The sequence below is a fragment of the Pongo pygmaeus genome, chromosome 12 (genome assembly GCF_028885625.2).
Source record: "Pongo pygmaeus isolate AG05252 chromosome 12, NHGRI_mPonPyg2-v2.0_pri, whole genome shotgun sequence".
Classification (NCBI taxonomy): Eukaryota; Metazoa; Chordata; class Mammalia; order Primates; family Hominidae; genus Pongo; species Pongo pygmaeus.
The window spans coordinates 125,172,175-125,195,717 of NC_072385.2; the positions used below are offsets into that span (position 1 = coordinate 125,172,175).

Sequence of the window (23,543 nt, forward strand, 5' to 3'; positions counted from 1 at the left end):
CCATCTCTACAAAAAATACAAAAACTAGCTGGGCATGGTGGTGAGCACCTGTAGACCCAGCTACTCAGCAGGCTGCAGTGAGCCGTGATCGTGCCACTTGCACTGTAGCCTGGGTGACACAGCAAAACCCTGTCTCAAAAAAAAAAAAAAAAAAAAAAGGAAAACCATTGTTTTGCCAGCCTGTGAAAAGGATCATTCCAACATTCCAAATAGGAGAGATTACTAAAACTTGAGGTGAAGAGGTCAAGCTGGATCCTCTGATAAGCCCTAATGTTGCTAAAAGTGGGCAGTCAGGCAGTAAGTGCCCGAGATGGGATGCCATAAGAAATGCAGGCCATCACTGAAGTGTGCTGAGATAACCAAATCTGAATCAGATTTCTAGATACTTCTAAATTTAGAGAGGATGTGGAGTATAGAGAATAAGTTAAACACCAGATCAGATCAAAAGTGAGTTCTATGGGACATATGACCCAAGCTATTACAGATTAAAAGAGGCTTTGGCCAAATGCACTGTATGAACTTTTTTGGGATGCTGATTGACCAAACCAACTGGAAAAGACTTTTCTAAACAATCAGGAATATTTGAATACAAAGGGGGATTAGATGATGTTGAGGAATTATTAATTTTGTCTGATCATGGTCTTTTAAAAAGTCTTTATTTATTGGACATATTCTGAACTAATTGCAGGTGAAATAAGTCTGGTATTTGCTTTGAAATATTCTTAACAACAATGTTGGCAATAAAAATGGAGAAGGAGAGGGAAAAATTGATCATTGTTGAAGTTGAATGATGGATATAGCAGTGTTTCTAACCTTTTATTATTAACACCTTAAGGGGACTTTTAAGACACTCTTTTCCTAATAATTCCCCCCTGAGATTTTAATACCACAGATACATTGTATATCTATATACCTGTTGATACACTACTATATGTATATATGTTCTTTATACATAAAAAAAGATATTTTTGCCCCTTAAGAACCAATTTTCATCTCCTGGGAGCGATATCACCCCTGCTGAGAGTGCATGGCATGAGAAAAGGTAAAGAAAGGAGTTAATTTTTCTGAAGGAAAAAATGGTCATCAATGCTAAGTGCCACTAAGATACCAAGTAAGAGAAGGACACAAATGCCTTTATTATTTATTTATTTATTTATTTATTTATTTATTTATTTATTTGAGACAAAGTCTCACTCTGTTGCCCAGGCTGGAATGTGGTGGCGCGATTTCGGTTCACTACAACCTCTGCCTGCCGGGTTCAAGCGATTCTCCTTCCTCAGCCTCCTGAGTAACTGGGATTCCAGGCGCCTGCCACCACACCTGGCCAATGTTTGTATTTTTAGCAGAGACGGCTTTTCACCTTGTTGGCGGCCAGGCTAGTCTCGAACTCGTGACTTCAGGTGATCCACCCACCTCGGCCTCCCAAAGGGCTGGGATTACTGGCATGAGCCACCGTGCCCATCCTTGTTTATGGTTTTATGAACAGCAGTTTCAGGAAAGGGATTCAGATTCATAAAGGCCAGATTACACAACTCCTAGGAGTTCATTCCCCATAAAGGGAAGAGAGTAGAAATAGGGCAGTAGCTGAGGGGAACAGGGAATTGAGGAGAGCTGTTTGTTTAATTTTGTTTTAAAATGGAGAGATTAAAACATGTTTACTGATTAGGAGACTATTTGGAGGGCAGAGTGTGAAGCTTCTCCTACAGTCTGAAGGAGAGAGACCTATTGATTGAAGTCCCAGAGAAGATGGAAGTGGAGACATTGGCCCTAAAGGAGAAGGACCACTTCTCCTGTTATAAAGACAGGAAGGAGGACAGGATAAGTGTGTGTGCAGCTGAGTGTGTAGTTCGATGGTGAGAATTTGGAGTCTGATGATTTTATATCATCTCTGTAAAGTAGGCGGCCAACTTACCTGTTGTGAGGGAGAAAGGAGGTGATAGGACCAGAGATATAGATGGGGTATTAGGTTGAATCATGCGAAATTGCTGACACTTACCTCTTCTTGACTTTATTTTAAAAAAAAGAGAAAAGAAAATTTCAAATAGTTCAGTCCAGTAGCTTTTTTCAGGAAGAGGAGAAGGAACTGTCTAGGAAAACAGGATTGTAGATTGAGGGCTCAGTAGTGGTGGAGAACCATGAACTTAAGACAAAGGTCTGAAATGTGGTAATACTCTGCACTCAGCGCGCAAATGTTACCAGTGGGGAAAGTGGACAGTGTGGTTGATCTGGAATTAGGGTTTTAATAGGGAGGTGAATGGAAAGGAAAAAGAAACAAAAGCATTGAAGATTCTGACATAAGAGTAGTAATTTACATAAGGGAACACAAAATCTAAAATGGTCAGAAGTGAAGACCAGAGGAGGAGAGAGTTACATAGGATAAAAGTAGAAAGGGTGGGAGACGAAAGGCCCCCTCTGAGATCAAAGAATAGCTTTAGTGGGAGTAACTTGAGAGAGGAAGCTGGGAAGGTGGGGGATGCCCTGTGAGATCTGGGTGTGCAGATCCACTCTTTCAGGGGCAGCACAGCCAGGCAGCGCCAGAATTGAGAGTAGCCAGGGCACCGAGAGACGATGGCAGGGCAGGATGTCGCGGTGGATGTCTGCTTCACCCAGGACCATGGCGGAGCTTGGCGGGAAGAAGGTAATGAGGTGGGAGCCCCAGTTTTCAGTGTGAGAGGGAGGCCATCGAAAGGCATTTGTACACATTCTCAGGAATTTATTTGGAAGAATTGTTGACATCCCTTGTAAATGTTAACATACAGGAGAAAATGGTGATAATCCATCACCTCATAGATGTTCCCAACAATAAATAAACTTGTCTTATGTAGAATGATGTTACCACATTAGAAAAACAAGATTAAGGAAAGAGAAATCACTATACTACCATCGATGTTAAGTAATTTTTGTTTTTATTTTTTAGCATAATAATATATTATTACTTATATTTAAAGCTTCATTATTTTGTGACACAAAGAAAAAAGTTTCCTTTTTTTTCAGATGTCAACAAGTTTCAAGATGTTTCTTGATAATTGGAATATTCAGACAGCTCTTTGGCTGAAAAGGTGCGTTCCTTCAAAAACAATCTTTAGATGTGCTTTGGCATCTAGTTCTTGAGGTTGAGCTTCATTGAGTTCAGGTTCTTGATTAAATTGACTATGTTGAGTGACATTGTGACCTCAGTGTCAGCTGGGAAACACTGTTAGCCTCCTCCTAAGCAAGACATAATCGAATGAGAACTATTTTGGCTTGAGTCACGAATGCAGCTATCCTACAGGTGCAGCTATCCTGCCCTCTCAGCCTCCTTTAAAGGCCTCTGCCAATGTCAGAGGTCACCAGTATCCTCCTTTGCAGCTCCTGATTGTGTTCATTAGAGATGTGGTTTAAATTAACAAGTGCCTGCATAAGCACAGTACCTATGCCTGGGTACTCCAGAACAGTCCCGATTTTAAATATTTCAATTCAACAAATCTTTATTTGTTAGGCAAGGGAAACAAAGATGAGTAAGATAAAAAGACTCAGCTCCTGAAAGTGAAAGGGTTCGCAATTTTGTTAAAGACACGGTGGTGTAATCAGACACGTGCTGTTCCCCGTGGTGAGGATGAGGAGAGAGAAAGCAGGAACAGCGAGGGCACAGAGGGATGCAGGAAGAACTTCCTGGAAGTGTGGGTGCTTGAGCTGAGGTTTGTGTCAGGAGTGTGTCTTGTGAACAGGGTAAGGTAGAGGCAAGCCAGCCTGGGTGGAATAACAGGTGCGAAGGACAGAGCTGGGGAACAGCACACTCTCCCAGGGGTTCTCTTATCATCCCTGTGAGCACATTGCCCTATCTTGAATTTACTTCATAAAAAACGGCCCTTATAATGATAGAGTGCTAAGCAGACTTTTTTTATAGTGTCCTTTTTTAAATGACAAATTAAACATCTTTATCCCTTGAGATGGCTAGCATACGCTGTCATCTCTTCACAGTGCCTGGCAGTCTCCCCAGTGGCTGCAGATCCTCTGAGCTAATCTGTTGTGTTATTTTTTGTTATTGTTATAATTTAAATTTGATACCTTAGGGAAACTTTATTTTCAGCTGAATTCTCTATCCCTGTCATAGAAAAACTGTAGACTAAGCACTGTCTATCTGCCAGAAAGAGTAGTTATTAGGTCAGTTGAAAGTTATTGATTTTTTTAAAATAAAATAATGTAGGATAAAAGCAACCTTACTCTTTTTGTAAATTGTATAGACTCCCGAATATTAGAAATGATCATTTAAGTTACTGTATATACCAGTAAGAAGATGAGAATTAACTTTATGTTCCTAAATTTGACACTTAATAGCTATAGCCTCCCTGAGATCATAGAGAAGTGATTGCCTAAGATAAGTTGTATTTGTTTTTCTAGTTACCCTAAATCCTGTCAGGTAATAAAAGAATGATCGTTGCAGGCTTTGTAAACTCGGGTCACTCACTCCACTTGGCTCTCCATGTTTTTCATGGTTTCTAGGGTGTGTTATGAACGAACCTCCTTCATTCCAACTATCCAGACGTTCATTCTCTCTGCCATTTGGCACGGGGTATACCCAGGATATTATCTAACGTTTCTAACAGGGGTGTTAATGACATTAGCAGCACGAGCTGTAAGTATCAAGAATTTTATTTTACAATTCAATGGTCCACTTGAACTGTTAAAAAGGCTGAGTACATCTCTCTTACAAGGTAGACCCTCTTTCCTTGGCCATGGTCAGTATTGTCCTTTCCACTAGAAGCGAGGTGTGTAACTGTGTGCATGTTTGCTGAGCGCTCACCACGGGCTAGGCTCCATGCCCAGTTCCTGTGAGGAGAAAACACGTTTCTATGTGCCCGGCAGGTAGGAGGCACTCACAAAATGTTACTTTGTCTTTACAGAATTTTCTGAAGGAGAGATAAAAACTGAGTTAAATAAAGATGATCAGAATGGGTAGGTTTATTTTAGAAATGTTTCCTGAAAGCTGTAACCTTTGAGTCCTCTCTGAGACGAAGAGTAGGCTGTGCTAGGCCAAGACAGTGGATGAGCCACACTGGAAGTGGGCACAGTTCTTTAGAGTATTTGCCTAGATAGAACTTAGAGTAATATTTTGGGAAACAATTGAGAAATTAGGTTGGTGACATGAGGGAGGTAAGGAGAAGGATAGTTTAGTGTAAGCCCTTGAAAACCAGTTAGAGGAAAGTGACATGACAAAAACCATGTTTGAACAAGCTGCTAATGGCACTTACAGGTAAGAGGGCTTCATTTAACAAACTAGCAGATATTTACTGTATTCCATTTTGAGGTACTTTGGGGAAATATGAGGGAAATTTCAAGAAATATTAACTAAGGTAGCTTCCAGTAGTTTGTAGTCTAATTTGGGATAAGGTGTATGTGTGTGTACATACCTTACTCATGTGTGTGTGTGCACGCACACCTGCATCACAAGGCATGTGTGACAGATTCCATGGGTGTTATAAATACTAAGTAGCATAGGTGTTTGGAGATGGAAGAAGTCTCTTTGGGTTGGGTTAATTAGAGATGGCTCCATTAGGAAGGTGTTTGGATCTGGACTTTGAGAGATGAAAGTTATTTCAATAGTGACTGAAGTATAATGGGGAAGAAAATGACATTCTAAGCATCGGAAGGACATTAGCAAAACCCATAATTCTTAGTGGCTAGGCTCTGCTATCTCTTGCCTAGCTCACCGCCATGGCAGTCACCTGCTCTTGATTCCATCCTGTTCACCAATGACAAATCCATTTGTCCTGAGGTACAGGCTTTCAGCATTCCATTCTTGCGCTTAAAAACTATACCTAACTCCCTCCCATTGCAGACAGAATAGGATAGGCTTCTTCCCCACCTGGTGTTCAAGTTCTACCAATGCCCTCCTCCCTTCCCCCATTTGCCTCTCTAGAATTACCTGGTATCTATGCATGAATGAATTCTCTGCTTCCATTAGATTTACTTGTCATTCCCCAAATACACCATGTACTTGCACATTAGCAAAGCCAAGTTTGTCTTTCACAAATGCAAAGGTTAAATAAGAGTTAAGGATGAAGGTAAACCAAACTTTATTTATATACTATATTTTACCAAATATGATTTAAGGATCTCTAGGCAGTGTTGTCTTAAACTTTTCTTTTTTTTTGGAAACTTTTATTTTAATACACAATCTAATCTACAGAAAAGTTGCAAAGAACTTCTATATGCCCTTTACCCAGACTCACCAGTCATTTATGTTTTCCCTGTTACTTCCTCATCCGCCACCCCTCTCTTTTATACACAGTATGTACAATGTGTATTCGCTTTTTTAGAACGAACTTTATCCATAGTAGCAGTGTACATTCCCACTAGCAACTTAGGAGAGTTTCAGTTACTCCACTCCACATCCTTCCAACAGTTGATATCACCAGTGTAACTGCATAAGTAATGTTAATTTAAAGATACAGCAAATGTTTTTGTTTCTTTATTTCAGATGAGAAATAACTTTAGACATTATTTCATTGAACCTTCCCAACTGAAATTATTTTATGATGTTATAACATGGATAGTAACTCAAGTAGCAATAAGTTACACAGTTGTGCCATTCGTACTTCTTTCTATAAAACCGTCATTCACGTTTTACAGGTAAGTGTTACTCTTAAAACTTTGTCAGTGGGAATAACTTTATTTTCAAAAGAAAGTTTCTTGCTATTGGATAGAATAGAAAAATAGTACCACAGCCACATTTCCTGCTGATAAATGAATGATTAGTTACTTTTTAATTCTGAACTAAGCAAGTCTCAGCGTTTCTCTGTGGAATGACTCATACTACTCAACCCTCAGATGAGTGATTTAGACAGAGAAATATCAGCTAGGTAACCACTGCCTCAAACCTCTCCTAAATTTAACAAAAAACTTGTTAGCTTAATTGTCCTGAACTTCTTTGGGGAAAAAACCAGCTATTTACAAAGCATTATTAATTATCTTTTTTTTGTTTGTTTGTTTGAGATGGAATCTCGCTCTGTCACCCAGGCTGGAGTGCAGTGGTGCAATCTGGGCTCACTGCAACCTCTGCCTCCCAGGTTCAGGTAATTCTCTGCCTCAGCCTCCCAAGTAGCTGGGATTACAGGCACCCACCACTACACCCGGCTAATTTTTGTATTTTTTTTTTTTTAGTAGAGATGAGGTTTCACCATCTTGGCCAGGCTGGTCTTGAGCTCCTGATCTCATGATCTACCTGCCTTGGCCTCCCAAAGTGCTGGGATTACAGGCATGAGCCACCACACGCAGCCTAAGGAAAATAAATTATATTTTATTTGTTCCTTTTCACTGTGTCTTTTATGTTTGATTGATACTGTGGTGATCTGTATATCATAGAAATTGTCTCGAATTCTGTATTTTTATCATCTACTTATCTCCTCTCCCTGCCCACCAAATCCCACTCTCCCATATTAGATGCTGATATTTTAGAGATCAAAACTTTATTCTTTTATAAATTCTTTATTACTCTAGCATTTAGAATGACTTAGCACAGAGTAGTCAGAAAACTATTGAATCAAATATGACAATAATTATACAGGAAGACATTAGGTAAGTCCTGCTACAGTTTCCATTTTAACAAAATTAGTACATGTTTAAAAATGTGATTGGGCTGTTGGTTAGATTTTCTATCCCAGGTACTTTGTTCAGAATCACTTGAACTTACAGCTATAGATACAGTTTAGGTTACATTTGGTTTGTATAATTTGAGAAATGATGTTTTCAATATTTTTAATAATGTGGCCTTTCTTTACTTCATGAAAGTAACCATCAAGAAGCGATATTGCTTCTCTGTCACTCCCCTCCGTTAGAATATTTGTAACTTAGAGACAGTAAATAGCAGGTGAGGCCAGACTGGTAAAAGTCTTAACTATCTCCACATTTTCTTTGTTGACTCAACTTTTGATTCTCTGGATTGGGGAGATTTTCAGATTGCTACTGGTATTAATATGTACCTTTTTGTTTTTATTCTGTTTAACCATGGCCTTCTGACCCTTAGAAAGGAATGTAATATGCTATCTAGAAAATCAGGCTTCTAATCAGCCTGGGTTTATCCAGTGCTGTAAATACCCACTGGCCTACACTGTCAGGTTTCTTCTCCTGAGGGGGAAAAATAAAAGAATAATGTGGTAATGTAATAAACAAATACATCCTAAGGTGGGCCATGTGACATTTTGACAAGTGTGCAGTTATTAAGGATTATTAATTATCAAGTTTTAATAAACTTTTTCCCTTTTTCTTTTAGCTCCTGGTATTACTGCCTGCACATTCTTGGTATCTTAGTATTATTGTTGTTGCCAGTGAAAAAAACTCAAAGAAGAAAGAATACACATGAAAACGTTCAGCTCTCACAATCCAAAAAGTTTGATGAAGGAGAAAATTCTCTGGGATGGAACAGTTTTTCTACAACAAACAATGTTTGCAATCAGAATCAAGAAATAGCCTCGAGACATTCATCACTAAAGCAGTGATCGGGAAGGCTCGGAGGGCTGTTTTTTTTTTTTGATGTTAACAGAAACCAATCTTAGCATCTTTTCAAGGGGTTTGAGTTTGTTGGAAAAGCAATGAACTGGGGGGAAATGGACAGTTATAGATAAGGAATTTCCTGTACACCAGTTTGGAAATGGAGTGAACAAGCCCTCCCATGCCATGTCCCCGTGGGCCACGCCTTATGTAAGAATATTTCCATATTTCAGTGGGCACTCCCAACCTCAGCACTTGTCCGTAGGGTCACACACGTGCCCTGTTGCTGAATGTACGTTGCGTATCCCAAGGCACTGAAGAGGTGGAAAAATAATCGTGTCAATCTGGATGATAGAGAGAAATTAACTTTTCCAAATGAATGTCTTGCCTTAAACCCTCTATTTCCTAAAATATTGTTCCTAAATGGTATTTTCAAGTGTAATATTGTGAGAACGCTACTGCAGTAGTTGATGTTGTGTGCTGTAAAGGATTTTAGGAGGAATTTGAAACAGGATATTTAAGAGTGTGGATATTTTTAAAACGCAATAAACATCTCAGTATTTGAAGGGTTTTCTTAAAGTATGTCAAATGACTACAATCCATAGTGAAACTGTAAACAGTAATGGACGCCAAATTATAGGTAGCTGATTTTGCTGGAGAGTTTAATTACCTCGTGCAGTCAAAGAGCGCTTGCAGAAGGAATCTCTTAAAACATAATGAGAGGTTTGGTAATGTGATATTTTAAGCGTATTCTTTTTCTTAAAAGAGAGAGGTGACGAAGGCAGGCAGGAATGAAGAAGCACTGCGTGGCCTCCGGTGCAATGCACGGGCAGAGCCGCGGCCCTGCAGCTGCTCCCCCCCATGCCAGGGCTCTGCGTCATCATGTGAGGCTTAAAAAAAAGTCGAGTGACTTTGTGATACTTCGGACTTCTAAGTTAAGTTTATCAGGCATCAATTATGTGGAATTAGAGGCTTTGAAAATAATACTGGTAGGTTGCTCAAAGGTTTTGAAAGAGAAATCGCTAGGTAGGTTACTATCTGGCTAATCCATTTCTTATCCTTGACAATTTAATTCATATTTGGGAAACTTCTAGGGAAATGAAAACTAAAAGTCATTGAGTCTGGGTGACATTTTTTGAGAATAATATAAATTCAGTTTCAGACTCTTCTCACATTAAAATTTTGCTGTGAATTCTTACTAAAATGAGTTTTAGGTTCTGTAAGTGGAAAAATGTGCTTTTATTTTATGGGCCATTTTTACCACAATTAATCTTGCCTTGGATTACTAGGCGTCTCCTGCGATCCCACAGAGGACTGTGGTGGCCACAGGAGCTGAAAGCAGAAGAGTGGGATTTGACGCCAGGCAGTGGAGCAGCCTCAGCCTGAGATTGTACCTCCTGCCCTATGGGAGGGGAGGGGGCAAAGCCTTCTGACTTCACCTTTATTTGATCTATGTATGGAACTTACTTTTACTTTTTGCCTTAAATTTTCAATGAAATGCAAATTTTCTGTGATGGGTTTCTCTCTCTTTTTTTTTCGGGGGGTGGAGTCACTAATAAATTTGCAAATGAAGTTAAGGACAAGGCAACCATCTGGCTTATGCTATATAATACTTCATTTAAAGAAGAAAGGAAAAGCAAACGCACTTGCAACTTTTGAGGTCTCAGCAAAAATGGGAATATGTCTTTTTTGAAGTTTAGAAATATCCTAGTCTGTTTTTATCTAAAAGTAAGTGTTTTCCAGCTGATAAGGCTAACCCTACCATTCCTTCTCAGGAAAGGATTGATAACTAAATAAATTTCCTCTGTTTTCCCATGCATTGAAATGATGTTGGCTGGGCATGGTGACTCACACCTGTAATCCTAGCACTTTGGGAGGCCGAGGTGGGCGGATCACTTGAGGTCAGGAGTTCGAGACCAGCCTGGCCAACGTGGTGAAACCCTGTCTCAACTGAAAATACAAAAATTAGACGGGCGTGGTGGTGCACACCTGTAATCCCAGCTACTCGGGAGGCTGAGGCAGGAGAATCGCTTGAACCTGGGAGGCAGAGGTTGCAGTGGGCTGAAATTGCGCCACTGCACTCCAGCCTGGATGACAGAGGGAGACTCCGTCTCACAAAAAAAAAAAGAAAAAAGAAATTATGCCAGCTGTTTAATGTGAGAGAATAGAAAGAATGTTCATGGAAAGTACCTGCCCTGTAAAATGTTTGATCATTTTCATTAATGTTGCAGAGAATCCGACTGCTATTAAGAGAAAGTGAACAAATTAAGAATTTAAAAGACAGGTTCAGGCATGTCATAAGTGAAAACAAGAAGGCTTAATACAAACTTGTTGGGTTTTGTGTGTGTGTGTGTGTGTGTGTGTGTGTGTGTGTTTTCTTTTTTTTTTTTTTTTTTTGGTTCAGCCTATCTAGCCACCTACAAATAATCACATTTCTGTTACCTGAATTTACTTTATTTCTCAGCCTGTAAACCTTAGTCACTGTTACCTGTTTCTTGCTCAGTGAATATAATCTTAGCACTGTCATCTAGAAAGCAAGATATTTGATTGGTTTTCCGGTTCCTTTGAAGATAATAATTCCATATCCAGTTTGACTGATTTTCATACCCCTGAATCAACTAGTTATTTTTATGAAGTGGTTTTTGGATAGCTCTCCTCTAGTTTGGAGAAGTAATAATCACAAAGATTAATATTTTGCTTCTAGTACTTACAGTAGAAGAATTTTAAACTGGTACGTCTACTCCTATTAAATAGAAAGGGGATTCATTGTATTATGTGCTTGCTTTTTTTTAATCAATAGAATAAGATTCAATGCATATTTATGTTATATATTTTCCACTATTCAGGTATCATGAAATCACTCCAGAGATGATCAATCAACATCATATTTATACTTTTGGTTAATTATATACTACTCAGGGAAAAAATGAACAAAAATAATTACTCATCCTTCAATTTCATTTTCTTGAAACAATAAGAGTTAGTATAATTTGGTATGCCTCAGCTGTCACCATTTTATAAGTGGCTCATTCTGTTTTTAAAGTAAGTATTTTTATTGGAACTCAGGGTAATTGGGCGAATTTATTTAGCTTCTAAAATGTCCAGCAGGATAGAGAAGATTTATTTGGCTTCAAAAATGTCTGGTGACCACTTCTCTTATTAGCCACTACTGCCCATTTGATTAAAAAATATATTTATTGGTCCCCACCATGTGTGACACACACAGGATTTCCAAACATACCACTTTTGAGAAAAATGTGCAGTAAAAAGGAGGTTTCTAGAAAGTGACAGTAACTCACATTTAAGCACTAGCTGACCTAGGAGGAGACCTGGATCTTCATTCTGGTTCTGCCTTTCATGACTTAAGACTTGGAGGAGCCACCTGTCCTGTAGACCCCAAGTTCCTCAGCCATAAGCAAACGGGTTAACCCTAAGAGTTCAGGACCAGTTGGGTGTCGTGAACGGAGCCATTAGCAAGGTCTGTAGGATTCAAGGACTTGGGCAGATTCACAGTCCACACTATTGTCATGGTCATTGACTTTTACTACTTGAGCTCAAAGCCCTGACATTTCAAAAGTTTGTGATGATAACAGTGAACCCTCTGAATCCCTTAAATCAGAAGGCAACATACTTTTTCTCCTGGCAATAGCTCTTACAATGAGTGTTTCATAATGAAATTGCCTCTGCTGAAGAAAACATGTTTTCCTTTTGCTTTCTTTGTTGTGTTGGTTTCTGTGCTGTGAAGAATTGGAGAAGATATATGCTCTGAAATATTTTATACAGATGACTGACTACTGGACAGGGTTTACCACTATATAACATCTCAAAGTTATTCAAGGATATTTAAAGCATATTTAGTTTAGTTACACCTTATTTTAAACTCCAGAAAACAACAGCTTTAAAATTTTTGCCATTAAAATAATTATAAATTTATACTTTTACTCAAGGACTAGATTACAGTTTTAGGACAAAAATCTTTCCTATTTAAAATCCATGCCGTGTAAGTGTTTAGTTTGTATATTCATGAACAAATCTGGACATTTATACTTTTTTTTTGTTTCCTTATCAACTGTTCACAATTATTAGTTAATGGGTCTTAACAGTTCTACATTATAATTGAAAGAAAAATTACTTGAGAGAATAATTGTTTCAGAATAGTGCCTACTATTTCTGTGTCACCTAAAAATTTATCCAGAGTTTTAGATATAAGCTAGTATTTTGTGGAGTTTTATCCAGGCATTAATAGTTCTTCCTGGCTGAAATTTAATATAGGTGCAGAATCCTAAATAACACTGTGAGATGTAATCTTAACTGCCCTCAATACCTTATAAAACTGCTGCATTTAACCCAGTGTGCATTTAACGAGTGGCTGGTTGTTGATACACTCATCTTAGATGCTGAAATTTCTGTTTTCTCCAGCCCTTGTAAAAGTGGGTTTCTTGATCAAGGCGTGCTCCCAATGCTGAAGGAAAAGATTTGTGTTTAAGAAAAGAAATACACCCTGAAATTTGAGTTTGAAAGATTAGAACATAGAGGGTCTGTACAGTGTTTTTCTGCAACACCAAGTAGTCAAATCTATTTATAGAAACTCTGATTACAACAGAAATTTTAAAATGAAATTTTCCACATCGGTATTTTGTAGGAAAGCTCTTATAATCAATGCTTAAGCTGCTTTTTGAGGCTTTTCTTGTACAGAGGTTGCAGCCAATTACATTTCAATTGGTAGGCTGCTGAATAATGTTTTAAAATAATATTTATTTTAGTAGGTTTTATAACATTATGCAAACCCCAATAAAGAACTGACACGCTCCATAGGCCATTGACTGGGAAATTTTGTGAAACACAGCCTAAATACACAGTTTTTACACCAACTAATTTGTCTTGCCTTTAAAACTGATTATAACCCTTCTTTAAGTACAACTTTTATAAAGAAAAAACACAACACTAAGACTATATGTTCTATGAATTACAGTGTGATGACCCATGCAGAACCACTGTCTGAAGCTTACTCAGCGATGCATAGCCATCTCCAGCCATGTTTTATCAAATCGCACACTAAAAATAAATGGAAATGCTACAGTGAAAAACCAAAAGTTACAGAGCAACATTAAGTAAAATGACTAACCAGTTTATTAGTAACATGTTTGAAATGGGAAAGGTGACTGACTGCCTTTCACTAGAGTCTTAGCTGTTTCATGTTCACTATTTTAGGTTAATTTTCTTGGGAAATCAATTTGAATATTCCTCCCTGTCCTTTTGCATTAAAGGACAAAAATATGTGTTGAGAGTTTGACAGACTTTTTAAATATGCCTCTTTCCCAATTTTACATATTTTTGGTTCTGTGCACACAGATTTATCAGTGAAGTACATTTGCCTCTGACTTTATCACAAGGAAAAAGGAATCAAACATTGAACACAAATGTGTTCCAAACCAGTCTTGTCCATCTTGTCACTTTTATGTGACTGCTCCTCTGAACCAGAAGGGGCATGATAGAAGGCAGTAGGAATGAAAGTAAAATCATTCAGGTGAATTGAGAAATTCTTCCATATACAGAGTGAAAATGTGTGATTTCATTCCTGCCTTCCTTTAAACGTTGTGTCTTGATCTCTGCCTAGTAGTAGTTGAGCCCTCAGTCGCCCAAACATGAGGAGAGACCCAACTCCAGCAGCCAGAATTTAGTATTTACATTTGCCTTCCCGAGTTGAAAATAGAATGTGGTGTTCTGTGCTTTCTGTTTTTATTATTCTAAAATATTTTTTTAAAGAAGTTATTTTTCAACAGATTCATAAATTAGTTCTTGATGTACGGTAAATTGAAACTCCCACTGTGTCAGTCAAACTGAGATGTGCTAATTTCATAACCACTCATTTCTAGTCTGTCAGAGCTGCACTGGTGGCTTATTGCTGGTTTTTAAAGGTGTTTTTAACTTACATGTAACATGTTTAGGACATGTTTTTTTTTTTCTAATTTGTGTGTCTTTACAACTGATTAAACAGTAGTTTAAAAATATGCGTGTGTGTGTTTGCTAATATCTTAGGCTTTTAATTCCACTTATAGAACAATACTGGCCCTGTTATGAGAGTTAATGGTCATTTTTATTGAAGGATTCTTCAGTAATATGGTGATAATATTCTAAAGAGTCATTGACTCTAACTGCTTAAAGATTATTTAAAAGAAACTATTGTCATGTTATAAGCACTTTGGAAGGTAATTAAAACAACCTTAAATTAGTGTATAGTATCTGTATTCTCTCTTAAAACAGACTTGTCAAGTGAAGAAGATACTGCATTTGCTCAGCTGAAAGGGAACACCCACCTCCCAGGCCCTGCAGTTAGCCGGTTCCCAGCACTCCTATGGGAGGACTCCCAGACTCCTATGGGACTCTGCTAGACACTAGATTTCTGTGTCATCACAGACCTAGAAGAACTTCAGAGCGTGCCTGGGGGCTCTTCCTTTATGCCGTTGTGAACAATTGTAGGGAAACGTCTTCTGTTTTACTCTTGTGTAGAGATGCTAGGCTGAGCATACTCACAGGTCCAGTCATAGTGCTTTCTCTCTGGAAGACCTTAGAATTTCATGCCAGATTTAAGTTACCCCATTTTGAGATTCAAGACCATGTTGAAATTGGGCCATGACCAAAAGCAGTACAGACTCAGAATCCCTCCTACCCACGTGCTGGGTAAGGTGAATAAGTCATTACCCTTGTCCTCAAGGAGTCAGTGAATAGTGACCATGTGACACCATTAGTGCTTTATTGGAGGCATTCACAAGGGGCCTTGGCAATAGGAGGAGGAGCTCAGCTGAGTGCGGGAGAGCTCCACAGAGGAGCTGGCTCCTGGACCCCTGAGGAAGGCTTTTCTTGGGCTGAGAAAGAGGAGGTGGGGAGTTAGAGGAAGAAAGAAAAGCTACGCCAAGAATTTTGTAAAGTATTACACACAAATATAAAAAGTGAGTTAAGCAAGTTTAGCTCTATTATGTACCAACAATATGTCTATCTGTTTAATAACATTTCCCCCAACTGGGAGAAGTGTAATAGGAAATTAGCCAATTTTTTAAAACATCAATGAAATATTTCACGCAGGTGGTTCAGTACAGACCAATATAATAGACACTGTGTGCCCACCCTCAGACTAAACAGATGTTACTGCTTTGCCACATTAGGTTCAATTTTTTTTTTCTCATGAGAAGGGTGTTGCACATAAGGACAGCATACCCCCCTGTCCTGGCCTTCTCTCCCTCCTGAGGGGTACCAGCAATGTCAGCATGGGCCTCTTCGGGGAGGCTTTGCCTTTGGCTGCCTTTCTTGTGAGCTTAGCTATGTGATTTTACAACATAACTTTGTGTTACATTTCCGATAGCTTTTCTCACTGTTAGTGGCATGATGGGTTGTGTTGGCTCAGTCAGCTTGTTGCTGGAGCCAGATGTCAGCTCAGATTTTAAGTCTTTAAATACTGCATGTCTCTTTCCTGGTGAAAGCTTTTCTGTTTTCTGACTGTGTACCTACTGTTGAAGTTTGCTTTGTTTTGTGCTTGAGTCTTCTTTTTTGTTACATCCTCCTGAGTGATCCCAGTTGTATCTTTTGGTACAGGCTGAGCCTCACCATTAGCAGGGGCGCTGGTCCTGACAGGTCAGCAGCACAGAGCTGGATGCAGTGTGGCCCAGGACAGGGAGACCATTTCCTGGGTGCTGTCCCTTTGTGAGGGGTGAACATGAGAGTGACCCTAAAAAGACAGGCCTGAGATTTGAGCTTAGATGCCAGCTGTTTTCAGCCATTACTGGGAAAGTCGGCTGCCCAGCACCAGAGACTGGAGAGTTGAGATCCTGATTGTCACTCCACCCTTTTTTAATGCATGCATCATTAGCCTCAAGGAGAATACTATACTCACATTGCCTTAGGATCAAGCCTCTTTCATAGGAGGGAAGGACCAATTAAAAAGTAATGGCAACCTGTTGTACAAGCCTAGCCTTTCCAACGGAACTTCTCAGAGGAGTAGGCAACACTACCTCTGTGTTCCTTTTGTCCCCAACGCTCCACTGAACCATTTTTACAAAGGTCATTTTTGGCCTCTTTGTTGCCGAATTCAATGGTTTTCACTCTTTATGTCACTTTATCTCTGTAGCATTTGACTATATTGACGAGTCAAATGCTCTTCTTGAAGTTATTTTCTTGGCTCTGTGTAACGATCCTTCCTTCCTTCTCTTCCTGCCTCTCAGGATAATCATTTTCAGTCTCCTGAGACTCCTCTTCCTCCTCTCAGAGCATATACACCTACTGTTACAGCTCCTCTGTGCTGATCCTCCCTCCAGCACACATCTGTCTGCCTAACTCCCCTCCCACCAGCCCTTCCTCCCTTTCCCATATCTGATCAATATGTATGCAACTCCCTGCTGAGCATCTCCATACAAAACTCAAAGCACCTCCAACATCTAAAACGAAACCCATCATCTCATTCCATCAGCCCCAAAGCTTGTGATAACTCTTTACAGTCCCTATCTCATTAATTATGATGATTTCCCTGGCTACCCAAGTCAGAGACCTGTGTACCATTTTGACCTCATCAACCCTGTGTGCGCATCCGCCAGACAACTGACTCCATCTCATTGCCCTCCCTCCCAATTGTTCATCTAGTTTATAGGAACAGCCTCCTAACCGGACTTCCATTCTCCAGTCATGCCTTCCTTCAGTCCATTCTCTACAATACAGAACGGGGTCATCTTTCTAAAGATTTTTTTTTTTTTAATTTTGCTTCAAAAGTGAAACTGGGCTGGACGTAGTGGCTAACACTTGTAATCCCAGCACTTTGGGAGGCCTGGGTAGGAGGATCGCTTGAACCCAGGAGTTCGAGACCAGCCTGGGCACATAGTGAGATCTTGTCACTACAAAAAATAAATAAGCCAGGCCTGGTAGTGTGTGTCTGTGGTCCCAGCTACTCAGGAGTGTGAGCAGGGAGGATCGCTTCAGCCCAGGAATTTGAGCTGTGTTCTCACCACTGCACTCTAGCCTGGGCAACATAGCGAGACCGTGTCTCAAAAAAGAAAAAAAAAAGGTGAAACTTTCTCTGAAACGCTTGTGATAAATACAGACTTTAAATGTGACTTAAAAGACCTTTGTGGTCTGGCAGCTGTTTGCCTTTGCTTTGTCATGTTCCCCTCTGATTTGCTGCCCTGCCAGTACACACATGCTCATTCTCATCCTCCAACCATGTGGAGTAGCTGGACCTGCCCCACTGTCTGACTTGCTCCTGCCTCCTAGCCTGTGTGCCTGCTGCTCCATTTGCCCAGAATTCCCCTCCTCCCCACATCCGCCCCACTCCTCCTCCCTGGCTGGCTGCAGCTTCATCACCAGGATTCAGGTTCCTTGTCACTAATCAGGAAATGTTCGATGAACTTGTACTGTGCTCCAAGCACTATGATGCACGTTAAGCATTCAAAGAGAAGGTGTTTTTCTCCAGGCAGCTTTTCCTGAGCCTTCCAGACACAAGTTCTCTGCTCAGTATTCTCATGTGTGCCTTACACTAACCACATGGTGTTGTCATTGTTAATATATATGTTTGTAGAAAGTCAAAAAGTACTTCACAACCAAAGAAGGAGATAGAGTACTCAATATAGAACAGTCTACAAATCCATGAATTATCTAACGTTTACTTCAGCTTAATTCACTTAGCTATGGGACTTCTGTTGCCAAGGGCCTTCATTACTAGCCACCAGTTATAGTTAATGTGCAGATATAATTCCCAAAGTCTCTACACTGATTCATGGTAGCCGGCCACATTTTGTCAACATGTTTAGGTCCTGGAGGCTATGTTTAAAGCATGAGAAACACTTAAAACACATACATTGGAATTGGGTGTAAAGAGAATCACTTAGAAAATCAGTCATTGTTAAACAGTTGCTAAACTGAAATAACCTATACTTCTGAAATACATTTCATATTCACACAAACCACAGAGTTTTGTGAAATTTGATAAATTTTAGAAAATTTGCAGTAAGGCAAAAAAAAAAAAAAAAAGCTTAATACTAAGACTGAAGGTGTCCTATAGACAAGATTAAATATTTTTCATCTAAACCCTCAGATTAGGAATTAATCGGTTCACCACACACACGAATTGGTGATTCCCTCCCTGATGTTTATATTAGGCATGACATGGGCAGTAAAATGCATTCAAGTAGTTTATGGGTGCAAATTCCTTATGGAATAAAATGTCAGGAACACATGATTGTTGGTGCAGCGTTTCCTAGTTCTTCATTGATCCATTGTCCTAACACTGATAAACAACTTTAACATTTTGGTACATTTCTTTCTAATCATTTTTCTATCAATAGTAAAAAAGATGGAGATATATTTTACAAAGTAATTTTGTGAACTTCATTTTGGATTGAACATATTTTCAATTCCTCTCTTTTCCTGTTACACTTAACATTTTTTGTTTTGTTTTATGAAACACGGTCTCACTCTATCACCCAGGCTGGAGTGCAGTGGGTAAGAACACGACTCACTGTGGCCACAACCTCCTGTGCTCAAGCAATCCTCCCACCCCAGCCTCCCAGGTAGCTGTGACTACAGGTGTGCACCACTACACCCAGCTAATTTTTTAATTTTTTGCAGAGACGGGGCCTTGCCATGTTGCCCAGGCTGGACCTGAGTTTAATTAAAAGGATGACAGCAAGACAAAAGCAAAATCACAGATGTAGTTAATATGCAGATTAAATAAGCCACATGTGCACGAACCCTGCTCCAACCCATCAAGACAGAAAATGAGCTGTCAAGTTACATTTGTAGACTGAAGCGGTAAGCAAATTCCAGACATGGGGGCCATCACATGTGTTTCTCTTCCTTGACCCTGGTGCACAGTATTTTCCCAAAAAATTTTTTCCAGGGGGACAGGAGGAACATAAACAGAAAAAAATTAAAACTTTGTCCAGAATAATAGAAAAGTAGACAGTGGAATAATTCAGGATATACCCAATATAAGGAAACAGCCTGTCTGACTTATCATCTGACTTTCTCAGTCAGTTTGCTCACAGAAAAACTGACGAATGATGAAGAACTAGGAAACGCTGCACCAACAGTCATGTGTTCCTGACATTTTATTCCATAAGGAATTTGGACCCATAAACTACAATGTGAGTCGTGCTTTTTAAGTATACGATGGTGGTGCTCTTTGTTGGAACTTGCTGTGTGAATGGCTCAACAATCAGAGCCTAATGCTGCTGTTGTAAACACCGGGACTGTTTTTTTTTCTTTCTTTGTCCATAGTCGTAGCATTCAATATATTTAGGTTTGCCAAATCATCTCCACTTTTGTTAATATTCAAACTGAGCCGGGCATAGTGGCATCTATCCCAGCCATAGGGATGTATGAGGCACAGATCATGCCTAATTTGAGGCGGGAGGATTGCTTGAGCCCAGGAGTTTGAGGCCAGCCTGCTAGTGAGAACTTGTCTCTTAAAAAAAAAATCAAATTGAAACCTTGCTATCCCCCATGCAGCTCTATGCAGTCCATCCACCACCCCCGCCTCCAACTCCCCAAACACTACCACTGTCCTTGAGAATTCATGGTGCATGACCAGTAAGACCACAAAAAAAACAATCCCCATTTCCTCACACTCTACCATTCACCTTTTGGTCTAATGAAAACCCACATCTCACCTAAGGACATAGCTTCTCTTGTAGCCCTCTGAAGTGATGGTGTCTCTCTGAACCCTCTCATCACTGGGCCTTCAGGGGAGGCAGGTACTCTCCTTCCTCCTCCATATTATCTGCAAACGACTGTCTCTTCTTCCTTCCCAAGATGCCAGAGTCCAGCTCAGGCTAGCTGACATCAAACCTCCCATTCCTCCTTGCTGCCACCATCTACAGACTTTTCTGGGTCACCCCCTACTAGAAAATATTAGAATCTGGTTATTGTCACTCTCTTCAATACAACACATGATTCTTAATGATTTCAGTATCCCAGTAGAAAAACCTTCCAGCACCCTGGCCTCTCAGTTCCCTGATTTGCAGTCCTCCAATGATCTTCCCCTCTTTCTACGTAAGCCACCAATAGACATGCTTTAGACCTTGTTGTTACCAGTAGTCTTCATTTCAAGCATTCTATTCTCAACCACCTCCCAACTTTCCATCTCACCCCCTCTAGTATCCAGACTCTATCAGCTCACCACCATACTTCTATCCCATTGATCTTAGCTCATGTCCTCCTGAGGACCCCACTGAGACTCAGTGGTCTGAAATTCTAATCATCAGTTGCATATCCCTTCAAGTCCTTCCTGTTTCCCTCCGTCAGCTTCAGCTGACAAAGCTAAGCCAGTCCTCCTGAAATCCACTGGCGTCCTGTGCTGCACCTGCTCCTGCACCTGGGTGTCTGACATCGTCATGCTGCCTAGTTTCACCTTAGTAGTGCCTAGCGATGCCAGGCAGTGCTGCCCATGTCACTCTGCTTTCCCTTCTCCTAGAAGACGATTTAATACCTTCTCTCATCCCATCTGCCGCACATCCTCCCCACTCAATCATCAATAAGATAAACGGAAGCTGCTGCTGCTAAATGACATGCTGACCTAAATTATTAATATATATTTAGCAAGAAAAAATTGTTTGATCATTTAACATGTGATCAAATGAAGCTAAATTTTATGATGAAGATACAAGGCAGGTGAAATTTCAAAACATGCTAACTAGCAGATCCAAATTACAAGTTTTTATGGCACAATAAAATTAATATTAACCCATAGTTCTCATACAGTTGAAGGGGTTAAAAATGCACCAGTGGACCAAATGCAATATTAACCGTCTCTATTCCAGTTCTTGTTCCCTTCCATGGGAATCTGTGCTGTGAGTGAACTCTGGCTTTGGAGGTTAATGGAGATTCAAGGTGCCAACCTAACATTGGGTAAGATGCCAAGACCCTGGAAATGAGCAAAGATCCTAATTTTCAAGAAAGAGAGGAAGGAACTGAACCTCTTGCTAACTTGATGTTGCCCTAAAAATACTTTTGGTTTGACACTGTGAGCCAGTGGGGTTGGACGGCCGTCCTGAGCAGAACTCCTGGCCGTGCGGTGCTCATCCCACCTTATGGTTGCTGTCATTCACCTGAACCCTGCCGGACTGCTCCCGTTCTTTGAGGGCATTTACTCAACTCCCCCTAACCCCGGAGACCACTCATTCTTCTGAGCTGCCACTTCCTCGGTTCTTGCCTATGCTATCTTGTACTGATAATATCTTCCATTAGTATATCACCTGTCTCACTAATTAGATTGTACTCTCAAGAAGAAGGACTCTCTAAGCCCTTCCATCTCTATTAATGGGTAAGAATTTGATGATGAAAGCAGCTTTACAGCCCTGGCAAGACCCCATCTCTACAAAAAATTAAAGAATTTAGCTGGGCGCGGTGATGCATGCCTGTGGTCCCAGCTACCCAGGAGGCTAAGGTGGGAGAGTCACGTGAGCCTGGAAGGTTGAGGCTGCAGTGAGCCCTGATGGCACCACTGCACTCCATCCTGGGTAACAGAGTGAGACCATGTCTCAAAAAATAATAATAATAAAAGCAAACAGCTCTAGAGTGGGAAGCAGCTGTGGCCAGGCAGTGGGTGGGCAACATGAACATGGTCTGCCCAGTATGTTGAGCTTGCAAAACCCCACTGAAACCCGACATCTTTTCACATGCACTGATGAATGTGACATGCAGACAACAGATAACTCAGTTGTCACTTTCTTTGTCCTCTAACCATCTCTCCCTGTCTCTGTCTCTTGCTCTCTGTGTCTCCCCATTTGAACTGGGCCTTTGAACACAGGATTTTGCATTTGCCTCTCTTCTCTTGCCTCTCATATTTGTTCTAAACGTTGTCCTCTTGTGTATTCCTTTTCTTTCTGCTGCCATCCTGGAGTTAAGCAAACTTCCTTCTACATATTTTTTCTGTAGAAGGAACGTACTGATTAAAGGGGTCAGGGAGGCAGCTGGCAAAGATATCAAGAGAAGTGACATCGACAACATCATACCCCACAAAAAATAACATCTCAGGAGCATCCTTCCTACCCCTCCCCTTTCCAACAATGAGTCTTTAAAATAGTGAGTTTGGTTAATAATGATTATTGTTTTTGTTTTGTTTTGTTTGAGATGGAGTCTCGCTCTACTGCCCAGGCTGGAGTGCAGTGACGTAATCTTGGCTCACTGCAACCCCCATCTCCCGGGTTCAAGTGATTCTCCTGCCTCACCCTCTCACGTAGCTGGGATTACAGGCACGTGCCACCATGCCTGGCTAATTTTTGTATTTTTAGTAGAGATGGGGTTTTGACATGTTGCCCGGGCTGGTCTCAAACTCCTGACCTCAAGTGATCTGCCCACCTCAGCCTCCCAAGCTGCTGGGATTACAGGCTTGAGCCACCGCACCCAGTCAATAAAAATTATTTTTTAATTCTCCGTTTAAGAAGTCAGAGTGATAAGATTAGGGGAGCTATCTCTTCAAATTTTTATGTATTTTCCAAATTCTTTATAATGAACTCATATTCCTTTTATAATCAGAGAAGAACAATTTTTAAAGCAATGTGGTACACAAAATATCTTCAGACTTCTATGGAAAATGTAATTACCATGAACTTGAAACCTGGACTGCTAAAATCATCATCTCAGTATGCTGATACTGTTAAAAAAGATGAAAGGGTGATTAAATTATAGTCTTCGTGGGCAGAGTGGTGAGGAATGGAAAGATAACTCCTATTTTTCCCTCTACCTAAAAACCACATGGCAAGTCCAGAAGACAGACCCTTCAGCTGATATGAGAGATTCTGCTGGAGTGAAACCCTGGGGATGTACTTGCCAAAAGATTTAGGCTCCAGGAACCATGAGAAAAACAAAGAATGTGGAAAGAGGGATATATCTGAAACAAAACTGAGGAGAAATAATTTTTGTTATACTTTGCAACAGTTCTATCTTTGTAAAAGATGAGTTTTAGAGCTCATAAGTAGGAAAGAAATAAACAGCATTTGGCATGAGTGAGGAAATATTTATTATTAAAATAGATATAATTTACCAAATGTCACCATCACATGATTTTTTTTTTTTTTTTTTTTTTTTTTTAG

General features: G+C 40.1%; 1 protein-coding gene across 4 annotated transcripts in view; it reads left to right on the plus strand.

Moving 5' to 3' along the window:
* MBOAT2 (membrane bound O-acyltransferase domain containing 2) overlaps nt 1-9,035 on the plus strand; it is a 144,699-nt gene extending 135,664 nt beyond the window's left edge. For 3 of the 4 annotated variants that reach the window (XM_054474568.2, XM_054474615.2, XM_054474578.2), the window contains 4 exons: nt 2,995-3,059; nt 4,483-4,615; nt 6,461-6,612; nt 8,252-9,035. In XM_054474568.2, coding sequence (XP_054330543.1) covers nt 2,995-3,059; nt 4,483-4,615; nt 6,461-6,612; nt 8,252-8,477 — 576 coding nt within the window. In that variant the 3' untranslated portion in view covers nt 8,478-9,035. Of the gene's footprint in view, nt 1-2,994; nt 3,060-4,482; nt 4,616-4,883; nt 4,936-6,460; nt 6,613-8,251 lie in introns of those variants that run through there. The other variant, XM_054474605.2, reaches the window with a different exon arrangement.
* The last annotated feature ends 14,508 nt before the right edge of the window (nt 9,036-23,543 follow it).